General features: G+C 36.4%; 1 protein-coding gene and 3 long non-coding RNA genes across 4 annotated transcripts; 2 read left to right on the top strand and 2 right to left on the bottom strand.

The window, feature by feature from the left end:
• On the top strand, positions 1-14755 carry LOC134825794 (tyrosine-protein kinase SRK3-like; the record flags this gene model as incomplete). The annotated part of the gene is given in 10 exon segments (XM_063837999.1): positions 1-30; positions 281-354; positions 717-844; positions 1369-1631; positions 3300-3439; positions 4020-4175; positions 5182-5337; positions 5670-5833; positions 12865-12983; positions 13287-14755. Coding segments are annotated over 10 exon segments (1391 nt in total), but the record flags the coding sequence as incomplete, so codon positions are not given.
• Positions 14756-18605: 3850 nt separating this feature from the next.
• On the top strand, positions 18606-26924 carry LOC134825796 (uncharacterized). The gene is made up of 2 exons (XR_010161611.1): positions 18606-18692; positions 26769-26924. It is a non-coding gene; the product is annotated as an uncharacterized LOC134825796 (long non-coding RNA).
• LOC134825795 (uncharacterized) lies at positions 19127-20294 on the bottom strand. Its single transcript, XR_010161610.1, has 3 exons — positions 19697-20294; positions 19469-19533; positions 19127-19333 (listed from the first exon to the last, which is right to left on the bottom strand). It is a non-coding gene; the product is annotated as an uncharacterized LOC134825795 (long non-coding RNA).
• Positions 25654-26667, bottom strand: LOC134825797 (uncharacterized). Its single transcript, XR_010161612.1, has 3 exons — positions 26224-26667; positions 25996-26060; positions 25654-25860 (listed from the first exon to the last, which is right to left on the bottom strand). It is a non-coding gene; the product is annotated as an uncharacterized LOC134825797 (long non-coding RNA).
• Positions 26925-27172: the final 248 nt, after the last annotated feature.

The following is a 27172-nucleotide window of genomic DNA, read 5'->3' as shown; positions in this document are numbered from 1 at the left end:
CTCCGCCGCCCCCTCCACAATCTAGCCTGGGTAAGATTGTTATATCCTGTACTTTTAGGAGTTTATATATAACTAATAACTATAAGTATATGCGACACAAACTGTATTGTCTAATTATAAGATAACAATCAACATGTAACCTGATTTTCACTAAAAAGTTCAATATTCAAATTTCTGTAAACTGTATGCTCACAACATCAGTTCCCATTCAATGTCCTCGTTTCACTGTATCCCTCAATAAATCTGAATTTTATTAACTCCATGTATCTCTTTGTTGCAGGACAAGAGGACACATCTGTTATAGCCCTATATGCTTACCAAAAGAGGACTAATTCTGATATTAGCTTTGAGAAGGTATGTGTCTTCTGTTTTAATTATTCATTTTCAGCTGATAGAGAGCCAAGGTTATATTTCAAGCCGGGTCGTTGCTAATTCATAGTTAAACATTTCTTTGCTTACCACACTAGGTAAATGAGTAAAAATAATGTTATTTGGTGCATAGTTATTATGGAGTATTATCTAGTGGGTGCTCTGTGTTATCTGTAACGTGTTTTCAATAATAATGTCTGCTTCTATTGAAATGAAATTCCATCTATCGTTCAATTCTCATTTTCACAACTTCATGTTAACTGGATAAATTTGCCTTCATCCCATTGGGCCACAGTCCACACTGGTAATTTTTAACACTAATTTAACACTAATTATTAACATTACAGGATGATATCTTAGTGGTGTTGGATAAGAGCAACTCGGACTGGTGGAAAGCCAGAAACACCCGCACTAGAGAGGAAGGTTACATCCCCTCTAACTATGTTGCTTCTGTTCACTCTCTCGAGGCTAAAGCGTGAGTAATCACTTATCTCACGTGATAATGTCACGTGTTACTCCAGACAGTGTCACGTGTCTTTTTGTTATTTGTAGTCATCAGTTTGTAAATAAAATTAACAATGATCTACAGTGTGTCGATTAAAACAGTACTTGTTATTACTTAATGGGACAATGGGTGTGTTGCAACTTTTACAAATGACGAAATATTACAAATTACACTTTACACACTGACAAACACACTGACAACACACAAGATGGTACTTCGGGTTGATAAAACGACGAGAAGCAGACGAGAGCTTGAAGAACTCCGAGCCTGGAACCTTCCTGGTCAGAGAAAGTGAGACGAGACCTGGTACTCTGAGTCTGTCTCTGCGTAACGCGCAAACCACCGACCTCCGACAACTTATTAAACATTACAACATACGCCGACGCGAGACTGGACAGTACTTCATCTCTATGAACTTCAACTTTAACAGTGTACAAGAACTCATTGACTACTACTCCAACAACCGTGGTGAGTGACCACTATTTTATTTTCAGCTGGTATTTCGGTCTAATTAAACGAAGCGACAGTGAAGCCTATCTCAAGCAAACCCAGCCGGGCTCGTTCCTGGTGCGTGAGAGTGAAACTAGGCCTGGAACCTTGTCCCTGTCTGTTCGGGGAGAAAACAACGATGCTGGGTCAGCCGTGATAAAACACTTCTGTATAAGAACAAAGTCAGAGACAGGCGAGGTGTTCATCAGTAACAAGATTGAGTTCCCTAACGTTCACGAACTTATTGCTTACTACCGACAAAACAAGGGTAACGTTCATTCTTCCTGCATGTTCATTGTTCCTGCATGGAATTTAACAGATCAACGCCGGCATTTAGTTTGGAAGTTTTAAAATTCAAAATTTTAGAAGTTACATTTTCACATGAAATCATTAAAACGTGTACCTCCGCTACACGCTAGACAACTTATTTGCAAGCATAAAGAAAATCTCTGCAAGACACGTATTCTTACAAGATGATTTTAGCTGGTTCACGGTAGGTATGCAAACTTAATGTCCTGAGTGTACAATGTAAGAATGTGTGAGAACTACGCCCCCAACAGCTATGATAATAATTTCATCTTTTTATTAACATTTTAGACTGCTCCTTATTCTGAAACACACGCGGTAACACTTAACATATAATAACTTACATTTGTGTAACCAGATTACAACACCACCCTTCATGTGATACGTTAGATGTGGGATGCATTAGTAAGCTAGGTGTATCGTGTAAGATTACCAAACGTCCTTACATAATCAATAATATTCCTACATATTCCTACAGTCCTACATTTCACTTGAAAGGAGTTGCCGGCTCATGTTGTGGCTCTATCTCATGAGTGAGAAAGGGTGCTCTCCTCTACTTGCTCAATGATCCCCTAACATTGCTCCTTACAATTTCCATCTATTTTTAGACAATGTGGGGAATGTAATCACGCACTAAAAAGCTGTTTAATAACATAGTGTTATCCTGTTTGATTATATCACTTCTTAGTGTATCATATTTCCCAACATCTGTGTAGGATACTCTATTGCTCGGCCCACTCCTCAAACGTAATCAACCCTAAAAGACTCAATAACAAAGTAATTAGCGAGCTGCATGTACTGAAGAGAGCCCCCCCCCCCCCCCCCTACTCTACCCACACACACTCTCAGTGTGATATTATATAAGTAGCAGGTGCTTATTCTGCTTATTCATGATCCGGAGTCTCCGCGTGACGTCACTCCTCTCCTCAGCTCTCTTCTTTAGAGTTATTTTATAATACAGTGATAGCTAAGTGCGAATACTATTTATTATTCTCTAGCACGGCAATATAATGTGGGGCCCGGAATCTGCATAGTTTTTGTTTGGCCATAATAAATTCTGATGGTAAGCAAGCTTCCTGGATCTCTCTCTCTCTTTGAATACTCATCTCAAACATTTTTTCTGCTAGTGACGGACATTTCCGGGCAAGATATTTATGTTAAGTTAATTATCGCACCTTATATTATATATTCCATGTGTACTTCAATGTGTACTTCTGCACTGTCCCGTTTAACATTCCCAAATTTGAAACCTGAAACAGCTTTTCACATCAGTTTACTGCTGAAGTAGACTTACTCCTGAAAGAATTTCTCGCCTATTGCGAAATTCGGTGTCAGATATCAGTCTTCTTGAAAGCAGCGACATTCACATTCAATACTACCTTTAATTATACAACTCGATATTCTCAATGATAAACTGAAAATGAGCATATTCAATACCCTGAATTCACGTTAACATAATCTCTAAATTGATGAGCGTTCCACAATAAAGAATATCCAAGTTTAGACAATAAACTCCCCGCTCTAAAATTACCATCTATCAGATACATATTTAAGGTTTGAAAAGTATTTGATACGTATCCGATACGTATCCGATACGTATCCAAGAACCTAAAACCATCTCCACCTTCAGGGTTGTCAATAAAGCTGACGTACGTGTGTCCCAAACACCAAGAGACCCCAGAGACGGACGGGTTAGCACACGATGTGTGGGAAGTTAACAGGAGCACTATCCAGCTCCACGAGAGGCTGGGACAGGGGTGCTTCGGAGAGGTTAATAAATATTATACATTTAATACAGTAAGACAGGAGTAGGTAATTATAGCGTGTAAGTATTATTGTTCAGCTCTACTTTTAGTAGGGCTGCTTAGAGGAGGTAGACGATTAGGGAGCTCTACTTGAGAAATGTGAGAGTGTTAATGTTTGTGTTACCGTGAGTTTGGGAGCTCTACTTCTACCAGGAAATGCGAGGTGTTGTGTTACTCTGGCTACTCTGAACTCTGAAGTGTTCCATCTGTTTGTATTTGTAAGCGGGAAGACTTGTTACACATGCATGGCCAACATAAACGGTCTCAGCAGTTCACTAAATGTGAATTTCATGTGATAGTAAACTTAACTATTTGACACCTTTATCCTACTAAGGTTTCATTTTGCGCCTTGATGACATGAGAGCCTAGTATTAGTCGTCGCAAGTAATGTGTTCTAAGTTTTTATTACTAATAACAGGTCTAATTTATTAGTGCTTTAGGCACATCAATTCAATTTTCCTATTTTTTAATCAAATTCATTCATCGATTAATTTATTAATTAGATAATTGATTAATAAGTTAAATAATTAATTAACGACTCTCAGGTGTGGGCGGGAACATGGAACAACGCAGTAAGAGTGGCTGTAAAGACTATGAAAGAAGGCACCATGGACGCTGATAAGTTTCTGGAGGAAGCTAATGTAATGAAGCGACTCAAGCACCCCCATGTGCTCCAGCTCAAGGCTATTTGCTCTAGAGAGGTCCGTGTAAATATAAATGAATATATAAAGATATAATATATAATAATAGTATATTATATAGTATGTTTATATCTTTATCCAATTCCAATCATACACAAGGGTCAACCTGTATCCTAATTACAAGATTCCTACAAGGACTACAAAGTATTATGTGTAGCTCCTCGGACCTCGATACATTCCGACTCAAGCTGGAATGTTAAACATGGTTTAATCGTGCTTGTTCGGATTAAATCACCAGTATCCGCCCCATCCACCCGTATACCACCTTGCAACCTGCCTAGTAAAAGTAAAAAAGTAAAAATCCTTAAATGGTACGTTTTTTAGAAACATCATGTACCGTGTACGTCACAGTTTTACGATAGCAACTCTGGCCCTAATCTTCATGACTCATCTCGCTCAATACCTATATTGTTGGCTCGTATCCAAGATAAGGGAATTTATAGGTCACTGATAAACGATCAAATACCGACTCTTCACTTTTCTGATTAAGCTTTCCTTAACATCTTCTCATACCTATGATTGTTGATAATACGAATAATAATATGATTGTAACGACTTGGTGGTGAACGGTGAAAGCCAGCATATTTAAAACTCTTATATAATATAAGTGAACTGTTTGTCACTTACGTCACTGATGTAGATAACGTAAAGATTTGTGTCTTGGTACATAATAAGCTTCTAGCAAGCACTGAACATTATGATATAACATTTATAATTACATAATTTGCATAATATATTTCATGTTCATCATTCGTTGTAGTACGTTACACCACAAGTTCGTTAATATAAATTTAAAACTAAATTACAATAGTTTTTTCATTTGATCAATAATCAATAATAAATATCATAAATCGTACTACGCACCATACTTAACTAACACCTTTACACAATGCACACACGATATTATATAAAATCATGACATAAATTATGAATGTAAGTTATCTATTTTACATGCAATTAAAATTCCGCACATACCTAGACCCACCCCTGATAATCATTTCTCCAGGAACCAGTTTGGATTATCACAGAATTAATGATAAACGGCTCCCTACAAGATTACCTCCACAAAAAGGGTAACAGTCTGATTCGAGAGGGTAACATGGGTGTACTTATTACCATGGCGGGCCAGTGTGCTAGCGGTATGGCTTATCTCGAAGCTGAGGTGAGTTGTGATATTCTAGTGTGTGGTAATTACTGTGTGTGTAATTAATTAATTAATTAAATTACACTGTCTTTAGAATGTGTAGATGGTAATGTAAGTTCTGGGGATCTAGATCATATCGAATGTCAAATTGTGATAAAAATGAATGAATGTAAAGAAAATTCGGATGATTCAATTTTTAGTGTGATTGGACTGCGTGTAAAATAACAGCTCTTTCTCCTCAGACCTCAACATATATCCTCATTTTCAAGCATATGTTACCCGTAACATAAATTAGCTTTAAAGTCTTAATAGTGTTATTAAACTTCAATTTATCATGTTCATTATTTCAGAACTTTATTCACCGTGATCTAGCAGCCAGGAACGTGCTAGTAGGTGAGAACCACCTGTGTAAGATAGCTGACTTTGGGTTATCAAGAGAGGATATTTATCTGGCAGACGTGAAGTCCAAGTTCCCTATCAAGTGGACAGCTCCTGAGGCTGCATTCTACCAAAAGTAAGTGAAACTTTTGTTTTTGTGAATAGTAGTAGTAAGTGGTAGTATAGTAGTCCCTGAGGCTGCATTCTACCAAAAGTAAGTGAAACTTTTGTTTTCGTGAATTTAGTAGTAGTAAGTGGTAGTATAGTAGTCCCGTGATGAGGTGGCATTTGCCTCAATGGTAAAGTGTATTTAAAATGTTTTTAGTTTAATAAGGATGAATTAGCTTTTTCAAGCTAGACAACATCAGTATTACAAGAGAAGAAAAAGCTAATTTTACAGTTGTAAGACTAATGATGTTTTGTTATAATCCTTCTACTAAACTCGGTACCTGTACGTGGGTTCTTCATAGGAGTGGCAGGTGAGAGAACTGCAACTATGTAAATACCCCCCAAGTATGTGTAGTATGTGTGTAATTACATAAACACAGGAAAATGCTAAGATATTAGTCGGAGTTCATTAGCCGGCATAACATTCACATCCCGAGCTACACACTTCGGGTACATATTACATAACTTACGCACACGGGCCCGTTTGTAGACAGGAAATGCGATCCATCATGTTGTGTGAGTTTTACCTTTCAAGTTGCGGGGAAACTCTGCTAAACGTGGGGAAACGCTGCACTGTGTGTATCACTGCTAAAATTAACTTCAATAATGAGATGTTTCTTGTGTACGTGATTTCTTGGACCAACCCTAAGTTACATTATCATGGCAGCTAAATCTCTGATGGTCGGACCGAGTAATTACGGTATCATAATGTAACTTTGTGTAATTTAATTATGTAAAGGTCTGACTAGATTGGTTGATAAAATCTAGTTTTCGCTTTTGAGTTTCGATCTTGATCCATGACGTTGTGCGTATTATTAGGTTACATAAGATTGTCGTGGTAAGTTAATTAAGACCTCACATTTTTAAATTCCATGGAACGGAATCATGTGATTGCAGTTATTGTGTTTTAAAGTTCATAATGCGGCTGGTTCGAGTTACATCCGAGAGCATCTAGTTTGAACAATCATCTAAACTTAGATATTGTAACTGTGGTACAGACTACAGATTGTAAAGTATGATAAACCTATCTGGTTAAAAATATCAGGTATGGTCCACGTATAAAAAAAATGTTTGTTTGATCGTAAAAATCGTAAAAATCCTCATCAGTCCAGGTCACCAAATAATCACTAAGTACTGACTAATAAGAAAACATTGACTCGTTACAAAGCATTGACAGCCACACAGCACGCAGATTAGGGGGGGGGGGGGGGTTCCAATGGTTGAGACCTTTCTCTGCAGAAGCTGTATAGTACAGTCAAATACGTCTTTTTGTCGGACAAAATTCGCAACAAAGCGATTTTAACGGGATATGGTCGGGACAGGTCCCAGGAATCATTCCAGAGAGTTCCCAAAAAAAAAGACTTCAGGAAAATCCACAATTACCACTTTTCTACCACCTTTTTACCACTTTGGGTTTCCGCAAATAAGTCACGTTCTAAATATCCTAGGAGATTCTAGTTTAAAGCAGTGTGTTTAGAAAACAAAGAAGAACAACTTTCTCTTTAACAACTTTTTCAAAAATAAATTATTTAATTAATTAATTAAATAATTAAAAATTTTTCAAATATTTCAAAAATATATTTTGTTAAAAATGTTCACAATTACATTCCACGTATAATGAACTAATTTTTATAAAACTTTTGAAAATTTTCACTTTCAATATTTTGGACTTGTAAAATTTTCGAAATTTGTAAAGAATAACCACTATTTACCACTTTTTACCACATTGAATCTTCGCTAATAAAACAACTTCTGAATGTCGTAGAAGGTTCTAGATTGAACCAGTGTGTTCAAAACATAAAAGAGAACATCTTTTTGTCTGATAACCTTTGGATTAAATAATTAATTAATTAGTTAATCGATTATTAAACAAATATTCAAAAATTATAATAATTATTTTCGATCAAAATATTTTAAAATTACATAACACGAATAATTGACAACTTTTCATTAAACTAATCGGAAAGTCGAAGCAGTACTTTATATAACCATATATACTAGATAAGAGTCTTACTTATGAGTCCTCAGCTGGCACATTGGTGCAATTGTGCTGACATTTGAGGCAGGTTGATCCACAATGTATTCCTGCTTTTCTGCATGAACAAGCATTGCCACAACCTGACTTTAAACATAAAACAGTTGCAACTGATGTTTTGAATGAGCTTTTTCGGAGCTGTACTCATAAGAGTGGTCACTGGAACATGCGCCCCATTGTTCATCTTCCATCCCCATTCCCCAGCTTATCGGATCTATAAGGTCATTCTCATCCCACGCCTGCAGCTTATGGTAAACACGATAAGAATGTTGTTCAGCTGCCCCCTGTATAAGTAATGTTTCAAATCGGTATTATAGCAGCAACGTGGTCGTTAAATAACACTTAGAAATCAAAATATCCTCCAAGTTACGTTTAGGGGGAGTGGGGGTGCCATGAGTCAATACACATACGTTGAGTCTTATAATCAACATGTACTCGTGTTTGCGAACATGCTGTAAACTGCACTATAACATATTGCAATAGGCCATTACATTCGGAATATGATCTGAAAAGATGGCGCGAAACGGATTGAAAATGACGAAGTTATCAAGCAATTTGTATATCTCGTTAGCGAAACTGATTGGGTTATCAATGATTACCCAATCGCTAATCACGTGACAGGGTGCTAGGATACCGTAATTGGGCTTTCTGCACGATTTCTATGCCACTCATTCACTGGATCAGACACCACCAGTCGGATCCACGGAGTTGGTAAGGATCGGCTATTCAGAACGATTCCGATAGTGGGAATCTAGTGCACTAAGCTACGGAGAAATAATAATAATATTAATAAAAGTCACGTCGGAGAAAGTTTTGGGCGAGCGAATTAGTAAGAGCCTAACGTATGTGTAGAGTGTTCTATACCACCTCCCCCCTCCCCCACACAATAACTTACCCTGTCTGTAATCCGATTTGAGGATTTATCATTTGGTGCGATCTCTACGTTACAGAATGGACATTTGTTTAAACTGTGTTCGTGGACTAAAGATGGTTCTGACTCAGTTACAACGGACTCATCTTCATTGGCCGATATGAATCTTTGGAACTGGTCTATGATCACTGTCTGCAATAACACACAATAGACGTCACTCTGAGCAGAATCAGTCAGGCCGTTGTACTGCCGTTTAATTTCGTTCAGTGACCAGGGGTTGTTGAATGTTGATCCAACCTGTGTTACGATGGTTTGTTTATTTATACAGAGTATGAGAGGCCTCAGGATAATGAATAGGACTGTAACCATCCGTTTCAAACTTGCTGGGCATAGTTTAAAAGTTAGTGTACTTACTTAAAAGATAAATAGTTAAAATAGTACCTGGGGACAGCGACCCTTTCCAGATTTCATTCCATACAAATTTACTTTGTCGATCATTCGCCCTCTTAAAGCTATTCACCGGAATTAACTCCTCATTTGCCTGGTAAATTAAAACATAGTATTGGTTAAGAATGCCTCTAGTTGCGCTCTCGAGTCTCGGTTGACATAAAACTGAAAAGTAAAACGGTAAAAACATATTACTATTATTGTATATTACTATTAGTTGACAGCTAGGTACTTACATAGAATCTGCACGCGTACAGTATCAGGCACACGATGTGTTCTTCTGTTTTCAAAATGTCAACTATTTGGTGTGATTTCAGTCCTCGATTTTTAGCAGTTTTAACTTTTTTACGAAGAGAAGTCAACATAAAGTAAAAGCTGAAGCTTACACTTCCAAACGATAAACTGACAATCAGAGATAAGATCTCTAGTTAGCGATTGAAAAATTGCTAAGTCTTGTTTAAACAACCATTTTAACAATATAGTTAAGCACAATACTAAGTCGAGAGATATGATGTGTTAATATTTAATAGTTATTAGCTATAATAGTATCGTACAAATTTGGATATTTTACCGTTTATTCCATTTATCTGGATCTCTTTTTATCTGTTATCTAATTCTAATCTATGTATGTTCTGTTATTCAAGTAAATTCATTTTACGTTTCACGTCACGGCAAATATTTTTGATAAAAATTATATTTTTAAATTTTTAAAAATTTAATTAATATTTAATTAATTAATCAATTGATTATCTTATCCAAAGGTTGTCAGATAAAAAGATGTTCTCTTTTATGTTTTGAACACATTGGTTTAATCTAGAACCTTTTACAAGATTCAGAAGTTGTTTTATTAGCGGAGATTCAATGTGGTAAAAAGTGGTAAATAGTGGTTATTCTTTACAAATTTCGAAAATTTTACAAGTCCAAAATATTGAAAGTGAAAATTTTCAAAAGTTTTATAAAAATTAGTTCGTTATACGTGGAATGTAATTGTGAACATTTTTAACAAAATATATTTTTGAAATATTTGAAAAATTTTTAATTATTTAATTAATTAATTAAATAATTTATTTTTGAAAAAGTTGTTAAAGAGAAAGTTGTTCTTCTTTGTTTTCTAAACACACTGCTTTAAACTAGAATCTCCTAGGATATTTAGAACGTGACTTATTTGCGGAAAACCAAAGTGGTAAAAAGGTGGTAGAAAAGTGGTAATTGTGGATTTTCCTGAAGTCTTTTTTTTTGGGAACTCTCTGGAATGATTCCTGGGACCTGTCCCGACCATATCCCGTTAAAATCGCTTTGTTGCGAATTTTGTCCGACAAAGGCTTAAATTAGGACGGATTTGACTGTACTAGTACTTAGCACTGTTATGGCAAGATTCAAATTAAGTATGCTGTTAATTCCAACCTCATGGTGTGGCGTATTAAGTGAACATTATTTGCTTCCCCTCATTGCAGTACCCTCGTAATTCCTGTGTGTCCACTTTATATAATTGTGGGGAGGCGATGCTCACATTTCTTACGTGTAACTACAGCCTGCAACAAAAAGGGGACTAATAACAGATGTTGTGTAATAGTCACGTCACACGTGCCGGGTCCCCTGGGGAGTGTTTATTGCTAGCACGGGCATTAATTCCGGAGAATAATTATCCTCTGCCCATAAGCGAAGAGGCAGGAATATGAGAACCAGAAATGGTCTAGAAAATAAGGGGTTACGAGCTCGGAACTAAATAAAATTCACAAGGCTTAGTTTATTATGAGGTTTACAGTTTACAATTTTGCCAAGCCATCTGCGATTTGTTATTCAACTGCAGTATAACACTGCTGTAGAATGTACGGCGACTGTTTTTCTGAGGAAAAGTACTCAAATTTCAATTTGAATTAAATCTCAAAAATGGTTTAGAAGTAGGACAGCTACTGTATTATATAATACACTGCTATTACTAACTGTTAGCTTATTGAACTCTGTCATCTTACATTTGGGTAGAGCCTAGGTGTGGCCTTTCTTGACAAAATCAACTGACAACTATAGCTAAAGAGTTTCTGCTGAAGTGTATTGAGTTGTGACAACTCTCGACCAATCACGTGACAGGAGGACACCTCTCGACCAATCACGTGACAGAAGCAACTAAAGATGTACACAGACTGCAGAGTTGGCACTTTCTACCTCGCCTTACAGTTCTAGTAGTTATTAAGAGTTAAGACACAAGCGCGAGCGTTCTGAACAAAGTACAACATTTCAATGAGTATGTATTACACACTTTGCGCACATTACATAATGTACAATACTTCATGACCTGTATTGAAAACCACTATATATATGGCATCTTCAATCTTCATAACTAAAATTTCCCAAACTCCACGGCACATAACATAAAATGGATTCCTCACATTCTTTTTGACCTCTAAATCTCAATCTAGCATTACAGACCCACAATAAAGTTACAGACCCAATATAATAATAATAATCACAGACACATTTCACTTCACACAGCACAGTGTAGATCCAGAAAACAGTGGTCAGAGAATCACAGGATACAAGTTCACACTTCCTCACGTAATACAACTGCAGTGTAACATGTGTACCTTGTGTCTGTGTAAAGGTTATTGTACTAGAATATATATTATATTGTAGGTGCTCTCTACTACTACACTCTCTAACTCTCCAAACACGCTTTATATAAGGGTGTTCTGAGGGAGAAGCTGTGTAATTAGTTTATAATTAGCACAATTATTCTGTAATTAGTCCGCTATTAGGATGATTATTGAATATGTTATTGAGTAGTGAGGGACTCTAATTCGTCATTCGGCAGTTCATGATAATCATGTTGTTAGATTCATGAGAGCCAATGCCCAATCTTCACTTTATTAGTATCTACAAATGTTCAGTTAACTATTTATAAGTACGGTATAGACTATATGATAGACTATAGTATAAGACTCATTGTAAGTGTGTAAGATTGGAGAGTGAGCCTATTCCTCGTGCTCAATGCGCGCGCGACATAACAATGCACGTGTGTAATTAAGTAGATAACGACTAGATAATGACTGTTTCAGCTCCTGTAGTGTAGATGTGTATATATTGTGATGTTGTAATTACTTTGTACTCAAAGTGGTTTCTTGAGCTGCTCTGTTATGTGCCTACTAACAGATCATGATGAATATTAAGGGAACATAATACGTAGCTTACTAGCATTATAGGTAATTGTAACACACACTGCTGCACACACTGCTGCGCACCTGCTGCACACCTGCCACATGAGCGTTACTTTTGCTAAAAGGTGATCACAGGTAAACATTATCTGAGAGACCTTCTGCTTTCGTGATTTAGACACCGGAGAAGGTGCATGAGAAAAATGTGGATGTTTATGGAATTAGTGTAGAATGTGTGTGAGGCATGCAAACAATTAGAGGATGATTTGAAGAACTGGTGTGAGGTAGTGAGGTACTCCTCGTACAAACACCCAGCCTCGAGGCTACATTAGTCGTACCAGCTGTTCTGTAGTGTAGGCAGGGTCTCAATTTTTATTTATTGTTATTAATACTATAGATTCTCTCTATACCTAGATTCGCTCTAGAAAAAACTATGCAGTAATATACATTCTCTTCGATTAATTGACCATATGGTTAATCTAATTGCACCCCCGCAGATATACGATAAAAAGTGACGTGTGGTCGTTTGGAATTCTAATGTACGAGATAATAACCCTTGGAAAAGTTCCGTATCCTGGAATGCGAGGACAGGAAGTCCTTGAGAAAATAGAAGGAGGTTCGTTCGATTAATTAATAATTAGCCTTTTTAATTATTTCTACAGTAACACAGAGTTTTATGTAATAATGGAAGTGTTATTCCTCAAAAGGTGCCATATTTAAAACTATTTATTAATGTTTTCAAACGATATTACCCAATTCGTATCCGTCATATATCGTATCCGTCATATAGCCTGATTTGGAATTCTTATACAGCACTATTTAAAAGAATACAAAACAGATATTTGATACCCTAAATAACTGTCAAATATGCACCTCCAGTTCCTCTAGATATCTTAACCTTACATAATATTTTGCCCAGGTTACCGCATGCCACAGCATACTGGTTGCCCTGACGACTACTACTCCATTATGAAGGACTGCTGGAAGCAGGAAGCGAGTCAGAGGCCCTCTTTCGAAACCCTGAAATGGCAACTGGACGATTTCAACGTTGCCATGGAAGGCCAATACGACGAGACCTAACGAATAAAATCAGACTCTGTATATTTTACTTTCACAAGAAGAAGATCCGAGCCCTCGGCCCATGCTCATTGAACACGTCACGTGATTTGGTGTGTTGGTTGTAAGATCGAGTTGAAAAAGCACAACGAGCTCTTTGATAATAATAGCCAAGTTACATATAATAAATTTGTTAATAGCTGATAATTTTTAAAATTTTAGTTTTGATGATTTCGCACGTGTTTGGGTATACAGATTCAAGGGTTTCAGATATTTTTGATCTTGATGAATGTTTAAAAATTTTCTTTCAGTTTTAGGAGTTGTTTTGGCTCAGCCGGAAGACTCGATTGTTCTCTTGCATGTTCTTAATTTGGAATCATTTCAGAAATTTATGCCCCTAAATTCTACTCTTATCTCTCCTTATCATATTAGTCAAATTTTCGTTTCCGAGCAAATATTGTTAAAAGTCTGATACGATAGTTTATAACTAATGTATGTTTCTTAAAGTACTACCTTCGCTTCCTAAGAACTGTGCTATATTTCTAAGATGTAACTAAATAATTGAACTGAAACCAATTGGAAGACCGATCAAGAGGGGCAAAAAACAATACAAGTTAATTTTAGTAATTAATTAATTAAATCTAGGCCTCCTATTCGCACTAGTTGGAATTTTAACGTTAGCCCTATTCGGGCTGAAATTACGCAGTTTTATCTACATTGCTTACAGAATTCAAGTCGATGATGATGATGATTTTATGCCTTTTCGTCAATTGAAGCTGTTAATAGGGCTGTTACCAAGGCAGAATTATAACATGAAGATATTTTTAATGATTTTTAGCATCAGTTGTATAATGATAATATATTAGTATATTATAGAAGTAATTGTAGAATGTAGATTCGTGTTTTTAAGATGTTGAAAATATTGATTTAAATTGAACTCGTGATCACCACCACCATTTTATCTCGCCTTCTTTCACGGATTAATTGATTTGGTGGAAAATTTTAGCTTTCATAAAATCATGAAAGCTGAATTTAAAAGAAGAAACTCGAAATTATAGAAAACATGCCCAGACTACACAAACAAGACACTTGAGGCTGTCTGGATTCGATGATTTGTAATTTCTATTGTTTCTCAATTTATGGCAGTTTGTACGCACATTAATTGAGAGAAATACAACTGTTTGATTTATGGCTGCATAGTTTTTGATTAGGCATGCTATTCTGAATACAAAAGATTTGTTAATAAACACAATTTGCTTTTTAACATAACTGATATATATACCGTTTGCAGCGACATCAGATTTCTTTTGATAGAATAAATTTCTCTAAGAATCCCCCGAGTTTTACTTCTACAAAGCTACAATACATCACACACACACACACACACACACACACACACACACACACACACACACACACACACACACACACACACACACACACACACACACACACACACACACACACACACACACACACACACACACACACACACACACACACACACACACACACACACACACACGCACACACACACACACACGCACGCACACACACACACACACACACACACACAATACACCCTTATAATAGCACCCCCTATATAAAACACTTTTTAACGCTTGAGTTAGTGCGCCAAATAAATGCAGTAAAATGCAGCTTACTTTTCAGAAAATCTCTTTATTTTGCCATCAAAATTCGCTAAATCTGTCAACAACTCCCAAGACCACGTGACACAAACTAACCAATGAGAACTCTCTCAAGAATCGTAACTCGGTGTCCAGCTTTTGTAACTCCTCCTCTAGTACTAACATACACGTAACATTACACACATGGAGTATCGTGTATTAAATCGGCAGAGGAACAGTTGTGATTTAAGAAGATGAAACACATTGAGTATTATATAATAATAACATGGTGCATCATCACTTTATTTGAAATCTTTTAAAAGCACTCTTTATATCACAGTTTTTTTAGACTGTAAGATCGGTAACTAAAACAACAAAACAGCAACCATTTTAAGTTCCCGAAATGGCATCATTCTTGAGATAAACGGCATCCGTTTTCAAAAATGGTCGTTAAGCACTTTTCTCAGAAAAATTACAATTTTTTGCATTTTAGGGGGTTCTAAAAAGGGGGGTTTTCAGGAGGTCGGCGAATGTATCCAATGGTTCTCAGGGGTAGTTCTTGACCCAAAAACATAAGTTAGACAAAAAAATCCAAATTTTCAAAAATGGTCTTTAAGTACTTTTTTCAGAAAACTGCTTACGGCAGAGCGCAATAACGCGGTTTTACTTTTGTTTTCTTATATCATACACTCGCCATGTTCAATATATTGCTCAAAACTATGAATAGTTGATAAATATAATTGAGTTTAAAACGCTAACAGGTGTTTTGGAGTTTTCCGTTCTCTTTTTATTCCATTTCAATAAATTATTTCAACAGTTACGTTCGTTAGTAAGATCGTAACGAAGGAGTTCTACACTTGAGCGGCATCTGTTACATGTTATAACTTGTATACATTACTACATTACTTAACGCACTCGCCCGTGTCTTTGTACTGTGTACATTATGAAGTACACTTGTTTTAAACCGGTTACTTTAACTATACAGCAAACTATTGTGGTTAGAATGTAAACAATGTTTACTTTGGCAAACAACGAATACCAGCTTTTATGTTGAACTCGTTGGTTACCGATCAGAACTTATGTGTACTAGATAACTTGTCTTTCTACGAAGTTGTTAACTTAAGTTTTGACTGCTCCAACTGCATTGGTCACGTGTCAAAACAAGCTCACATGTATCAGCCGAATGAACACCGGGAACCTATTTACCTCAGCACATTATAAGATAGTATAGATCCTTTGAATGTTAAGAAAGAGAGACGTCTACCTTATAATAGTGTACTGCTAAGCTACTTTAACTAATGATAAGTAGGAATATAGACAGTGAACTTTATTAGCAGTACGTGACTGTTCTTACACACTCAATATTTCACATACCTAGATTCCAAGATATTGTAATAGTAAAATTGTAAACGCGAGTGAGGGTATTGAAGATAACTCGATAGGGATATCTTTAGTATAGATCCGCTAATCTGAAATGTACAGATCGTTTCCCTGTTCATAACATAAGACCCTTGAAATGAACAGGCTGAGCTAAACTACTTTTACAGTGTAATTCACTGTGTTTATCATGACTGTATCGTGTATTCCAATGTGCAAGCTAACAAACATACACATGAGTTACTATTATACAGCTAATCACTATCCAATATCTATTATAGCCGTCGTAAATGTTTCAACGAAATCGTTAGTAATAGTACAAAGGTCCAACTTCGGACGAAAGACGGATATTGGCGGTCTAGTGAATGTAACAGTTGATTTAGAAGATTTAGCATGACTGAGTGTCTGAAATAATTAGTAGTTGATAGAAGGAAAACGTAACGTTAATATCCCGCCTTTGTTCAAGTCAATATTTGAAATTCAATGATATGATAAAGTCGATCCTCTTTGACACGTGACTCTTTGACACGTGACTCTTGAAGAACGTATTACTAAAAATTAGAAGCGGTAATTCAAGACCTGTAATCTGGTATATTGGGTTAAGAACCATATTTCGAGTTTTGAGTATCAGAATGCCATGTTTTCTGTACAGCTCGGCTAACTTGTTGTGTTCATATTATAAGTAATAAAGGCCAGTGGTGACTGGTCTACTATTCAAGATACCGGTGGAGCCATGCAGCATTGGGTATTAGCTCTCTCGCCTAACTATTGGTCAAGACTGATGGTCGTTCTTTTATGACTTCTCAAACCATTCATTTCTAGGCTTCTGAAGTTCTTCTTAAATTGAAGTATGTAGCTGGGGTTTTCTAAGTTAAACTCTTCGAACTTTAGTAAAAATGGGAACACCCGGTTAATGTTCATATAAAACTGATAATACTACGGCATATTCTGGAACGCGCGACGTATAAAAGTGTGTGCAAAGTATGATTTGGCGCGTTCAACGTACGTTTATTTCAGCATAGAAAACGATTTTAATGGCGGGCGTGAACGTGACACTACATGCATGCAACAGCAAACAGTATCTCACGTCGCGATAACCAATTTTTATTCAACCGATTTTTTGTGGCAGTTTGGAGGCATTATATGCTCAAGGCATTTTATAGTATACCATATTCAAATATAATATATGCGAATCTTTGTTCCACTAAATTTTTGTTTATTATGCTATGTATGATGTAGGCGATATAAATAAAATGTAATTTTAATTATGCCGCACAGATGGACTTGCAATCTATTTGTTTTAAGTAAAATCTTAACGGGTGATACTCGTAAAATATTTACTGGGCCGCTTGTAGGTTTACACTTTACAACCTACCAGGACGCGCGCCGAGTTGGAACAGATATTTTACGAGTATCACCCGTTAACTGGGCCGCGCTCAGCCTGTCATTCCGCTGAATCTCTACTCTATATGTTAATGAACATGATAGCCTGAGGTCCCCAGGTAATGAAATATTTGTTTGTATCACAAACATCAAAGACAAGTTGTAGGTTTACAACCTACCAGGACGCGCGCAGAGTTGGACCAATACATGGAACAGATATTTTACGAGTATCACCCGTTAAGAGAAAAGTGGCATGCAACGTATTATATGTCAAGTCCAACTCGGCGCGCGTCTTAGTAGGTTAAAAACCTACAAGTAAAATCGAGCGCTTGCATTCTTATAGGTCTATAGCCTACCAAAACGTTGTCATACGTTGTATGACCCGCCGCGCACGAGTGCGCGGCTCCCCTTGTATCATAAAAACTCTAACACTATAGTGAAACGACAGTGGGGGTCACGACGTGATACAACCAAAACGAACATCTAGGTTTAATGGTCGACAGTCTTGAAACAAATATTTTAAGAGTATTGCCCGTTAAGTATCATTTGTTAATTACATTCAGTTATTTGAAAATTCGGGTTTTTAAATGCTATTTAAACTTTTAAGATATTTGTTTTTTATAACTGCTTGGCTGCACGTACGTGAATGAAATATATTGGGGAAATATCTTAAGAGCGATCAGCGACATAAAATGTCCCGTCAGTAATCCAATTGCCAAGCAGAGGAAAGGACGTTGTCATCAGATTTCTTGCTGCTGTAGATATATCCGTTAAATCCTTAAAAGCATAGTGGTATCAGTTCATGGTGTGAGGAGTCTAGAAGAAAAGAAAGTAACAAAAACGGTTGCTGACACAGCATTTGGACTTATTGTTATGACCGGGTTTATTTTAATTATGCGTTTATGTACAGTTAGGTTAGGGTGTGGAGTTTACTGTGCCTGGTTACTTAAGATTAATATTAATTATGGAGATGTTCGTTTTCTTAATTGTCTATATGGTGCTGTAAGGTGCGGTAGAACGGCTGAGTACAGATGTTGTGTACTCAGGCCCGGCTGCAAGGAATTATATGCCATTGAATCACGGTCTCAATCACGGCCTGACTTACAATTTATTATTTAGTTTATAAGGGCTCCTTAATCATGAGTCAGTGCCAATGCCTTTAATTCTAATGGTGTAGTTGTGGCCTAGTATTAGGTTAATTAACGGGACGGGGTTCGAACTACGACTCCGGAAATGCAGAAAGTATTCTAAGGATTCAATTTAGGTTTAGATGTTTAATTTGTAGTTGGTTGTTGATGCAGTAAAGACGAGTATATAGGTGTTGCAACGAAATGGAACTAATAGTAGTAATCAATTTAATATAATAATGCAATATCAACAAAACGTAAAAGTAGTAATATCAGGTGAAATTATTTAAATGTCCAATCAACGATGGCGTCAAGTACGTAGGAAGTAGGGAGGATCATGACATCGAGGTAAGCGAAGGTGGACGAAGAGACAATCGGGCAGCTTGAGTGATAACCTGAATGATCCCGATGATTACGATTGAGGATAACTATAACGACTACAACGTAATAAGATAACTGGTTGAGCTAGTTTTAGGTAATTAATAATAACAACGAGAGACTAGAAAAAAGAATAGATTACGAAGTCTTACCAACTATGAGGACTAAAGGCTATGGTGACTTATAAGTCAGGAAGATAGTAGGTTTGGAACGAATCCTGAAATGGGGGAACGATAACATTATAATGTATAATAACTGATGTAAGATAACTACCTAAATGTGCCGACGCCTTTTAATAACTAATTTAAGATGACTACCTAAATATGACGACCACTTTACATATAAATATCTATATTGGGATTCCGAGCTCTCAGACGTACCTTTTAGGGAATATATGAGACACGGATCCTTAGGGGGAAGGAGTCACCGAGGGTATTAATCAGTTTAGGGGTTGGTAGGGTTAGGGGTAGCTCTGGTATTAGGAAGTGTGAGCAAGTGTCAGCATATCCGAGAGCTGCGGAAAAATCCCAATTGACTTGCTGCGACGAGCCGTTATATAGTGTGAGTACGGCGTCCCCCAGTCTGTGGTTATCTTCTTGTAGGATCTGGCTCATTTAGTGTTATCTCTGCGGCATTCTCAGGTTTCCAAGGTAAAAAGGTTATCTGTTTGGAAGTATGGGTTGCAGGACGGTCAGGTGACGTCTTTAGGTAAGAATCAAATTCAAATACATATAATTTAATCCGACAATATACGACAATAGAATCAACCAAGAGAATTATAGAATCAACCAAGATTCTATAATTAACCAAGAAATAGAAGATGGAATGTCTGGGAATTGCCGAGTATTTTAAATTACTGTGTTTTTAGGACTATACTTAATACCTATGGTGGCTAAATTAGGCAGGACATAACATCATTCGGTTTCTTTTTGAGCGGTCCCACGCTCACCAGGCATTCCACCTTGAAATTGAAGCTAACTAGCAGCCTAGTTTTTATTTTTTTAAAACCCATCTAAATTACAACATCTAAATAACAACATATAATAATAATAACAGTAATAAAGAGTATGGACACATAGCCATCTCTATTAGACTCAACCCAACTGCAGTCAACTCGATTGCAGTTCACACAATAGTGTTTAAAGATATCTTTCTAGTATGAAAAGTTACTCACATCTAAACAACAAGAGCCGAACACTTTGAATAAAAATTTATGGCATTACTTAAAATGAATATGCTTTAATCTAATCTTATTTTAAAATTAAAACATCTGCTAAAACTACTTAAGGATTTGATGAGTGATTTGTGCTTGAGTATTTGTTTGAATTAAATAAACATATAGATTTACACAATTAATAAAACTTATCTTTGTATTTTGTTTTGTAATCATTTTTATATATTTTGTTTCAAATTTTTATATTTACCTGTACTTACTCTGTAGGTGGTAGCGGAGCGGTTGGATAGCCAGGCACGGTAGGGTGAGGGAACATTATGTTAACTACCGAGGGGGACCTTGCAATTGGGGGTGGTGGTCCCGATCTGCGACAATCTAGGGTACAGGGTATTGTCTATTAAACGGGCCGGCCTGTTTAGGTGTTCATATTGGTTGATGTCTGGGCGATTGGATTTCAGAAACATTTTTCGAATGTTTCGAACAACAAGTGACAAATAGTCAATGTCCCTATAGCAAAAGCTGCATAAATGATAATTCGAAGCCATGTTGGGAGGGTAAAGGCTTGTGTGGCCCACTCTTTTACAGAGTTAACCGTTGGTTTTACCCCATTTTCTAAATTTTGAATTCGCTTCTGCTGCTCTTCTAATAATTGCGTAATTCGTATTGTGCCTTCTGAGGGTATTGAAAGGAGTGAGTAGAGGTCGAGCCTAGCGGCTCTTTCATCAGCGGATACCGTCAGTTGAACTTTGTGGTTTGCATTTACAGGGGAGTATACCACGGCCTTCGAAAACGTTACAGCAGATATGTTTTTATGCCAGGGTATAAACATAGCGCCGGATTCTGGGGTTGCGACAGTTTTCATCAGTGCCGACACATAAAGGTCTAGCTGGTGTTTTGGCTGGTCATATACTATTTTGATTGTTGTTGATAGTGTGCGAACTAGGAGGCCTGAAGGTGAGGAGATGTTTACGTCACTATTTCGGAGGTTTCCAATACATTGTGTTAGTTGAAAATAAGAGAACACTGCTCTTTTGGAAGTGGTAGTGAAATTGTTGCCTAGATTTAGACAATCAGCCATAGGAATCATGTCTAACTGTTTGCTATCACAAATTGAAAATCAGCATTTAGAAGACTGGCTGTCGCTGAACTGTAAAGCATGTTGGGGTATCGTCCCAGGATTTATGAATTAACAAAAGACTGCTGGCGAATGAACTTTCTCAGCAGGTCGGGCCTTATAAGAGTAGGTGTAACAACTTGCTGGGGTATTATCAATGATTAGACGACATTACGGAGGTTAACTGTTTTAAGGCACGCAAAGACAGCGAATAACACATACTCGAAGTCTAAGAGGAAAATAAAATCCTAATACTAATAGTTTAATTACGTTAGCGACTTATTATTTACAAAATATAACTATTAATCAAGGTTTAATAAAAATTCAAATCATCAAACGAGTAGCAAACGATGTGGCAAGAGAATATAAATGTGTGTTACGGTTATAATTAAGCTATTAAGGCCAGAGGGGGGGGTAAGGGGTCAAAAAATTCTACCAAAATATTATTTTCTAAATCGATTTAATTTTTGATGACAAAAACATTGCTGCTATTCACATATTTGTAGCTGATTAACTTTATTTTATAATTGAGGTTAACCGATTTTCACAAAATTGACTATACAACATTGAAGTTAATAAAATTGAGGTTCATATTCGATTACACGCCATAATTTTTTGTTATTTCGGTCAGCAAATGTAAACTCTAAATTTTAGGTTCATAATTATCAGAAAAAGTAATATCCAAACGTGATTAAATGAGGTTAACCTCTTCTTTTAGATATATCGAGAATAGATCAAATGATAGAGTTATTATTTTCATCGTAAGTTTACGGTATACAAATTTTTAAATAGATGACGTGTTGATTGACTTTCTTTTATCTTGAGAAAATGAAAAAAATGAGGTTAACCATCACATTTTGGTACCGTAGGGAATATACATACGATTCTTACTTATGTAATGTACCACAATATCGAAGTGAGGTATCTATTGGTATCACAATGCCTACAACTATAATCACGTGACAAAGGTGATTTGAACTGACCATATTTTAGTAGAAGATTTTACCCGTAAATGGCTAAAAAATGAGGTTAACCTCTCATTTTTGAATATCTGACCAGTCAATTACATGTTAACCTCAAAAACTTAATCGTTATACTGTACAAATGTTTTACTACATATATAGTAACATATTGATAAACCAATCCCAGTGTTATATGGTCTAAAGCGAGGTTAACAACCAAATTCTAAGCAGTTAGTGTTTACAGGAAGTCTTGGTTAACCTCATTTTTTACAATACAAGGACATTAACTACTGAAAGTGGCTAAAATCATTTAGGAGACGGCCAGGTCTGATCAAGCAAACGTTATTAAGTGTATAAAAAGTCCTAACTAACGAACTGTGATACATTCCAGTGAATATTCAAAATTTTGAAAACACTAAATTGCATCTATCTCAAAACACATTTTTTGACCTTTCGATTCCTTAGTTCAGAAAACCGGCCACTCCCTGATATTGAGATTTGGTACAGTGGTTCCTTGGACAACTATCTAGATATCTGGTGCAGCGATTTTTTTTATTTGACTCGTTTCTCGAATTATGAGGTTAACCAATTAAATTTTCCGAATTTTTGACATGGTTAACCTCATAATTTGAGAACAGAGTCAAATAAAAAAAATCGCTGCACCAGATGTGAGGATAATTGTCCAAGGAACCACTGTACCAAATCTCAAGATCAGGGATTGGCCGGTTTTCTCAACTAAGGAATCGAAAGGTCAAAAAAGTTACAGCCGTTTAAAGTTCCAGTTTAACATGTAATTACAGGTAAACCTCAAAATTGAGCGCGCGATATCTCAGAAGCGCAAGGTCAGATTTTGATCCGGTTTTTTTCTTTTTGTTCGTCTCCAGTAGCTATTATCAAATATGCAAAAACTACAAAAGTGCCATTTACCCCCCCCTCTGGCCTTAAGTGATGTTCTTTAAGTTCTAGATAATTGTTTAGGCCGAATTAATTTCAGTTTATTCATAATCAAAAGTTTTCCTGAATGCCTTATGCGGTAATTAATGTGCAGCCACCAGCCATATTTCACAACGTAAATTACCCCAAACTCAACAAAATTTGTATCTCTTATTTCCCAGCATGATTCCACCATGCCAACTTTAACAACATTACTTCTTTATCAACTCATTTCTGTCTCATCTCATTTCAAATATCTTCTCTTCTTCACGTCCGCATACCCTATTACGCTAAATCATCTTTATTTTTAAACAACAACCCCTTTATCAAATCTCCCTCTGTACCATCATACTTCAAATATCTTCTTTTCTTCACGTCCGCATACCCTATTACGCTAAATCATCTTTATATTTTTAAACAACAAACCCTTTATCAAATCTCCCTCTGTATCATCATACTTCAAATATCTTCTTTTCTTCACGTCCGCATACCCTATTACACTAAATCATCTTTATTTTTAAACAACAAACCCTTTATCAAATCTCCCTCTGTATCATCATACTTCAAATATCTTCTTTTCTTCACGTCCGCATACCCTATTACGCTAAATCATCTTTATTTTTAAACAACAAACCCTTTATCAAATCTCCCTCTGTATCATCATACTTCAAATATCTTCTTTTCTTCACGTCCGCATACCCTATTACGCTAAATCATGTTGCCAATCTTAGTTTCAAAGTTCGAAGGGTCGTACTGAATCCGAAGTGTTTCTAACCACCAAGCGCGCTTTTGGCGGTATCACAACACTCAAATAACAGATAAGAAGCCCATCTACTAATTAAAACTAACACCTTGTCAACAACCATTATAGCACCTCCTCCCAATACTTCACAACATCTTCTGAACCCCGTATCCCTTAGCCGGCTAATAATTTATACTGCAGTTTAATATATCTCCCCATAATATAATTTTCTCACATTTCAACATTACATATAAACATAATCTCATTATCTCGTAACATCATACATCTCTTGCATCATTCCGATCTTTACCCAATTATACGGCCGTATATATCATCACAACTTACCCGTACGATATCTCATAATAACTTTTCAACTTCTACACTAAACAATTATCTCTTCAACCTACTTCTCTGCTGTGACTTCATAATTTTATGGCGATGGCTGCAACAACTACTATCAATGTAAATAAATAAATTGCACTAACGGTGCACTAACAAAACAAGCAAACTAAGGTTTGGTGTCTCTTCCAGCTTTTTTTTTTTTTTTTTTTTTGGTCCCCAACACGATTTGTTTAAAATTGTAAACGAATTACGATCACAATTCTATGGACAGTTGGTACAAACTGTTACGGCTTGCTAGTCGCTATAGGCAATGAGATGGATATCAATTTAATTGTGTTATACTTATCGTGTTCGCAGGAACAGTTGGTATAAACTGCTATCAACGTAAGGCACTCAGTTTCGATAAGCTTGAGATGGCTTACACAATATACAATAACGAAATTTAGATTTAAAAAAATATGAGTTAGTTATTTACTAGCTGTCAAACGTAAGCACAATTACAATGACATGAAGCTTGAAGTGGCCTATACCTATTAATAAAACATTTTACTTCATCAACAACCGTAGTTAAATTTTACAGGGAATTATACCTCGCAATTCCAGAGTCGCGCTTAGGGCTCCACATGTTATGACCGGGTTTATTTTAATTATGCGTTTATGTACAGTTAGGTTAGGGTGTGGAGTTTACTGTGCCTGGTTACTTAAGATTAATATTAATTATGGAGATGTTCGTTTTCTTAATTGTCTATATGGTGCTGTAAGGTGCGGTAGAACGGCTGAGTACAGATGTTGTGTACTCAGGCCCGGCTGCAAGGAATTATATGCCATTGAATCACGGTCTCAATCACGGCCTGACTTACAATTTATTATTTAGTTTATAAGGGCTCCTTAATCATGAGTCAGTGCCAATGCCTTTAATTCTAATGGTGTAGTTGTGGCCTAGTATTAGGTTAATTAACGGGACGGGGTTCGAACTACGACTCCGGAAATGCAGAAAGTATTCTAAGGATTCAATTTAGGTTTAGATGTTTAATTTGTAGTTGGTTGTTGATGCAGTAAAGACGAGTATATAGGTGTTGCAACGAAATGGAACTAATAGTAGTAATCAATTTAATATAATAATGCAATATCAACAAAACGTAAAAGTAGTAATATCAGGTGAAATTATTTAAATGTCCAATCAACGATGGCGTCAAGTACGTAGGAAGTAGGGAGGATCATGACATCGAGGTAAGCGAAGGTGGACGAAGAGACAATCGGGCAGCTTGAGTGATAACCTGAATGATCCCGATGATTACGATTGAGGATAACTATAACGACTACAACGTAATAAGATAACTGGTTGAGCTAGTTTTAGGTAATTAATAATAACAACGAGAGACTAGAAAAAAGAATAGATTACGAAGTCTTACCAACTATGAGGACTAAAGGCTATGGTGACTTATAAGTCAGGAAGATAGTAGGTTTGGAACGAATCCTGAAATGGGGGAACGATAACATTATAATGTATAATAACTGATGTAAGATAACTACCTAAATGTGCCGACGCCTTTTAATAACTAATTTAAGATGACTACCTAAATATGACGACCACTTTACATATAAATATCTATATTGGGATTCCGAGCTCTCAGACGTACCTTTTAGGGAATATATGAGACACGGATCCTTAGGGGGAAGGAGTCACCGAGGGTATTAATCAGTTTAGGGGTTGGTAGGGTTAGGGGTAGCTCTGGTATTAGGAAGTGTGAGCAAGTGTCAGCATATCCGAGAGCTGCGGAAAAATCCCAATTGACTTGCTGCGACGAGCCGTTATATAGTGTGAGTACGGCGTCCCCCAGTCTGTGGTTATCTTCTTGTAGGATCTGGCTCATTTAGTGTTATCTCTGCGGCATTCTCAGGTTTCCAAGGTAAAAAGGTTATCTGTTTGGAAGTATGGGTTGCAGGACGGTCAGGTGACGTCTTTAGGTAAGAATCAAATTCAAATACATATAATTTAATCCGACAATATACGACAATAGAATCAACCAAGAGAATTATAGAATCAACCAAGATTCTATAATTAACCAAGAAATAGAAGATGGAATGTCTGGGAATTGCCGAGTATTTTAAATTACTGTGTTTTTAGGACTATACTTAATACCTATGGTGGCTAAATTAGGCAGGACATAACACTTATACCTAGTATGACCTCTTATGAGTGCCGTTATATTATTAACAGGAAAATTGTTTTAATTTTGGTTGATCGAATGTTTTATATCAGATGTTGATCTTTTAAAGATAGGTGTATATTTTTGCTATTATTTCTATGAAAGGGGAGGTACGGATAAAGTACCAAACCTTATTGTGTATATTTGGTTGCAACTCCGGTAAATGATGAAACATGTCTCTTATGATAGTGATACCGTGAGTTGCTTCCTTTTTTCTTTTTTTTCTTTTTTTTATTTTTTAATCCGTCAGAATCAAGCACCTGTTGCATTGACATCCTCTGAAACCATTGAGGAACTAGGATAGAATGCGATACTTCATACTACTACCATCTATCTTCCATTATATATGGACACGTTCATTGAAGTTTGAGGATATGGT

This window comes from Bolinopsis microptera, unplaced genomic scaffold (assembly GCF_026151205.1).
Source record: "Bolinopsis microptera isolate Bmic1 unplaced genomic scaffold, MBARI_Bmic_1.0 sca89, whole genome shotgun sequence".
Classification (NCBI taxonomy): domain Eukaryota; kingdom Metazoa; phylum Ctenophora; class Tentaculata; order Lobata; family Bolinopsidae; genus Bolinopsis; species Bolinopsis microptera.
The sequence above is the reverse complement of the archived record's forward strand: the minus strand, read 5'-3'. Positions and strand labels throughout refer to the sequence as shown.